Genomic DNA, 5,425 nt, shown 5'->3' on the forward strand with positions numbered 1-5,425 from the left:
AGAGAGAGAGTGAGAGAGAGAGAGAGAGAGACCAAATACGAATGATGTACTAAAAATTAACAACATTTATGAATGATTGACTAAATATATCAAATTAAGCATTCAATATATCACCATGAGCTTTAATGGCCCCAAAATTAGTATTCTCCGCTACCAATTCCGCTAGCAACATTTGCTCCTGCTTTCTCATCACATCAAAGACCTTCAAAAACATAAAAAACTGAAATATGTGTGAATGCGAAAATGATTTAACCCCATAGTCCAATTGGGTTAAGATTAAACTGCTAACTCATTATTTAGGAAAACCAAAGATTTAAATAAGGATGTGTGTTCCTCTTTAAAAAAAAATTAACTTTTACATAAAATGTTAAAAAAAAAAAAAACCACCAAGGACTTTCTACAATTTAATAAACATAGACTCTCCACAAGTAGCACTATCTTGTCCTAAATGATAAAGCCTAGAAGCAGCTTCTAGGATTCCCCTGTCCTTATCGTAGGACATAGCCCCAAAATGTAAAAAACTAAAAGCATCAACTGATGCAGGACATTTTTTCAGCATGATTTATCTAGATATACCTCCAAAAGCTTCCCTTCCTCTAAAAATTGCTCGTAGCTAACGTAAAAAGAATAAAAGAATCTAATAATTGGCTGGTAAATATAAAATAAAAAGTTGTATATGAAGTTCAAAAAAAAAAATCTCCAATTACAGAAACTAAGAAAAATGTATAACATTATAAACAAATCAATAAAGTTATAACATTTAATATCTACAAGAGAAAAATGGTAATCTTGTTGTCAATAAATTCATGAAATTAATGCATAGCCTAAGAAATGCACATCCAGTCTTGAAGAAAAATTAAAACTGGATAGAATTTAAAAGAAAAAAGAAAATATAAAAGACTAGGTAACAAAATAATTGGAATAACCAATTGGAATAATGCACGGTCATAGAACATTTAATCCATATACAATTTGTTTAAAGTAATAAACTCCTTAATAAATATTCAGGACAATAAATGAAAATTAAACCATGAATATAAATAACAACAATTCCAGGAACCAATAACGAGTTAAGTTTCAAAAAAGGAAAAAATATTTTTACATGCTTAATATATGCATGTAATGGATAAAGAAAAATATACCGATTACTGCTTCCATTAAGGGCAACACGCCAACGCTATGTCGGATTCAAGTTTTTTGTTAGAAGAGACGGTGTGTATGGAATTCGATTCAACGCTCCTTCCTCCTCCCCATCGGGATTTGATTTTCAGAAATCGATGGGAAATAAATATTAACTGATAGCACCCCTTTGTGGAATTAGATGTAAAGAAAAGATGAGATATAGTGAAAGGGAGCTCCGATTATTTTCCAAAGGAGAGAAAATGATGATAGACTGAAGGCAAATGAAAGGGGGAGACTAAAGAAATGATAAAATTTGTGCCTTTTCTAGTCAACAAAGAAGGCTACCAAATGTCAGATAAACAGTATATATTCAGTAAAATAAGTGATGGACGTTGGATTCAAGTGTGAAGGCAATCAGCAATGCCATATTTTGTATCAAGACCATTGAACCCTCAAGTTGGAGATGGTAAAATAGTGTTGGCTTTGGAGGGTAAAATAAGAATGATGCAGGATGAACAAGGGTAAAATGGGAATACAAAATACTTCACAAATGAATAGTAACTTGCACATTCCCCTTTTTAATAGTAGAGGGATAAATAAACAATTACAAGTAAAACATGCATTAAATAAAAACCTAATTTGGTAATAAATTGTTCACATTTCATTAATATCATATTTGGATAATTAGAATTGGATTGAAAATCAATATGAAGCTGGGCTAATATTGAATTTGGGTCAGTTTAACTATAAAAAGAGAAATAATCATAAGTACATGTATATTACCAACTATTTTATAATTTACTGTAAGTTGTATTAAAATACATAAAAACATCTGCTTTACTTATGTTTGGACTTTCAATATTCTTTCTTGTAACTAAAAATTCTCCAACCAAAGTCATGGAATAAGCCTTCAATGCATGGTAGCTGATTACATGGGGTTAGCATACCAAATTTATTGAGTGGAATATGAACTGAATATTATTACCTAATTTGATAATCACGACGAAGAGCTCATTATCAACATCGTGTTTCTACATTTTTTGAGAATTATACAATCTCCATTGCGGATGTCCAGGTATTTGAAGATTCCGACAATTTTCACGTGATGGTATGTATCGTCTTTATATTTTTTAAACGTATATAAAATTGTTTTCATGTTACAAAATGTAAGATCTATATGTATAATTTCATCCCCTAATGTTGTGTCGTGTTTGGCTCTTCATGTAGATATGGAATAAATAAATGTATCCGTTACTTGTAATGCGAGAACATTTGGTCTTCTTGTGCCTAGTGGTGCCAAGTATGTGGATGACAACTTAGGTGTCTGCATCAAATGACTTCTTGTACCAAGTGATGGACTACAACTCCCAGCATGTCGTAGATATGCATTTGATGACATGCGCTTGCAACCATTTTCAGGTTGATGGGGTTGCGTGCCAATATGGATTAGTTGTGATTGGAGAAATAGGTGAACAACCGTATCGTTATTGTTTGAGATACCACACAAAGGATAGTTACTTGGCTTGCTACGCTGGATCCATAATAACACTTGGGGATCATGCCCAATGGAAAATAGATAAATACCTTCATCGAGGTGAGATCTTACAGCCTAGATCGAAGAGGCAGCTAGGGAGACCAAGAAATGCTAGGCGAAGAACAAGGGTTGAGCTTTCCAACCCTACAAGATGTGGAATGTATGGCGGATCGGAACACAATAGGAGAACTTGTAAACAACAAAAAGCTTAAAGCTGTGTGGGCAAGCATAAACGGGGTTCTAAAAAATAGGTGTAGCAGATATTGTTTGTGATTTACTTTTCAATTGAAGACATTGTTGTACTGATTGCATGTGCAGTACATCAATGCTAAATAAATTGTTAATAAATTTGTCTTTCCATCGGCAAAGTCTGAAGTTTTTTTTCATTTTGTGTAATTTACCCATTTTTGTGATGATGTGCTTTGTGTGGAGTGACAAATCCAAGGTATGAAGACATTTGATAATTCTCTGGCCAAGGATGAAATTGTCATGTGTCAATAGCACTTTGTAAACATTTGCAACATATAGCCTACTGAACGTATCTATGGAAGAAGCCACTTTGCTCAAATTTGGTTGACGCCTTGGCTGACCAATCCTCACATTGCACGTGGGTTTTGCGTGAATTAAAAATATTCGACTCCCGAGGTGCGTGTATTCGGTCATCTCCCATGTCAACCATTATATTCGTGTAGCTGGGTCCATATCTATTACTACATCCATCTTTATTTGGTTTGATATTATGAATTTTGTTAAAACCTTCGGTACATCACACCTACATTTGTTAATCAAGACAAGGGATGAATGTCCTACTTCGAGGTTGGACCTATTAGGGTATATTTTTTGTACTTGGTATGTTGTCAACTCTTTCGGTATGAAAGGTTTATCTTCGTTAAATTCAACCTCTATCCATCGACAGCTGTTAGTGTTATATGCTGGTGATTGCTGGGTATCTTTTAGAAACACATGTAGTTTCATAATTCGTACAATGTTTTTTTTTCTTTTTTATTTTTTTATTTTGTCGCTCTTCATATTTTATAGAAATCCAGTCATCGTGAAAAATGTTAAGATAAAAAGACATATTCAAAAAACAAAACAGAGCTTATAACAGTAAATGTATTTGATAACAACCAGAGTTCCCACTCTTTCGCAGGCAATGGAAAATAACATTTGTAGACGGGTTTTCAGCAGTAGACCCAACATGCCTATAAAATTCCTTTTATCTTACTATGTGGGTTGGGACAAGCCAATGCTATAGCCTAGGCCCGCCTCCTGCTAGATATTCCTCTTTTTCAAAAACATTTTATCATTTAATCAATTTGAATAATTATGTTGAAAAACATGAGATTGATGGATTCTAGCAGTGATTTCTTCTTAATTCAGTTCCTGATATTTGGTAGTTGTGAGCGAAATACTTCAATTCTTTGAATGTAATAAATAGTACGGGTTTATTTCTGAACATTAACATTTATGTTTTAACTTATTGTTGACAGGAAAAAGAAGTTGTAGGATGATCGATCAAGTGAAGCTTAAAAATGAATACTACAAATGACACATTTTTCAAGTAGTTTTTTATATTTTGTATAGAATGGTTGGTTTATATACAAAAGGAAAGGTTTATTATGATACTTTTTGATTGTGCTCTTTACTTTGTCATACATAAACGTACTTTGAGTATCTCAAATAATATTTTATTTTTAATTTAGTTGGAGTTTTAAAACAATATTTTATATATTAAATCATTATAAAATGAGTTACAAGATAAAAGAAAGTTCATAAGAGTATTTTAAGCACTACCACAATTATTTACACTCAAATGTGAGAGAAAAATGGTCAATGGAGGTATGCTTATTTAAAAGTTAAAATTGAGACTTTTGTGTAATCTTAAAAAATAGAGGGGTATTTCGAAACTTCCATAAACCTCGTGTGTGGTATGTATTATTCAAATTTTGAAATATGGAAGGTTTGTGTAATATTTGAAAATGGAGGGATGTCTTGCCCCGTACTTCAAGAAAGGTATGCGTTATTCAAAATTTGAATTATTGGATGTTTGTGGAAATTTTGACAAGTGAAAGAACGTCTATGAAATTGATACAAATTTCAAGGGGGTCTATGTAATTTTCGTGTGTGATTTCGGCAACAAGGAGTAGGGCCTCTGAGCCCTCTTGGTTTGGGCCTTGAGAGCCCATTTGAATTGGCTGTAACATAATGATTTAACATCACACGCTCTTGGCTTGCACATTTCGTAGCCATTTCATTCGTCGATTCACTGGAGCAGATATTAGACTGGAAAATAAACGCCAAAATGAGAAAATTCGATCCATGGCCAGTGTTCTTCAGGAGAGAATTCAGTCGCAACTGGCCTTTCCTTGTTGGCTTCGCTATTACGGGCACCATCATAACCAAGTTCTCCCTCAGCCTCTCTGGTTCGTACTCTAATTTTTCTTATTTCTATAATATTTTTTGTATGTAATTTCTTACAATTTTTTATTTTTATTGTGTTTATGAATGTTGTTCCCAGAGGAGGATGCGAAGAACTCGCCCTTTGTGCAAAGGCACGGGAAGTAAGTCTTACTCGATTTACAAACCTTAGACGCAAATTAATAAATTGTAGATCTAGTTCTTTCGTTGTGATACCGTGCAATAATATTCTTGTTAGATCGAGAGGGACAGTTGATTGTGGCTTTTCAGTCTGATTAAATGTTTTTTTTATGTATTTGGAACTCATTAAAAATTATTTTACTACTGCGATGATTCTAATATCAAAATATT

At 33.1% G+C, this 5,425-nt stretch overlaps 1 protein-coding gene across 1 annotated transcript; it reads left to right on the forward strand.

Moving 5' to 3' along the window:
* Positions 1-4,858: 4,858 nt before the first annotated feature.
* LOC111383896 lies at positions 4,859-5,221 on the forward strand. The gene is made up of 2 exons (XM_023008083.1): positions 4,859-5,079; positions 5,175-5,221. Exons 1-2 carry the CDS (start codon positions 4,959-4,961, stop codon positions 5,219-5,221), a joined length of 168 nt encoding a protein of 55 aa, XP_022863851.1. The 5' UTR covers positions 4,859-4,958.
* Positions 5,222-5,425: the final 204 nt, after the last annotated feature.

The sequence above is a fragment of the Olea europaea genome, unplaced genomic scaffold, assembly GCF_002742605.1.
Source record: "Olea europaea var. sylvestris unplaced genomic scaffold, O_europaea_v1 scaffold2789, whole genome shotgun sequence".
NCBI lineage: Eukaryota > Viridiplantae > Streptophyta > Magnoliopsida > Lamiales > Oleaceae > Olea > Olea europaea.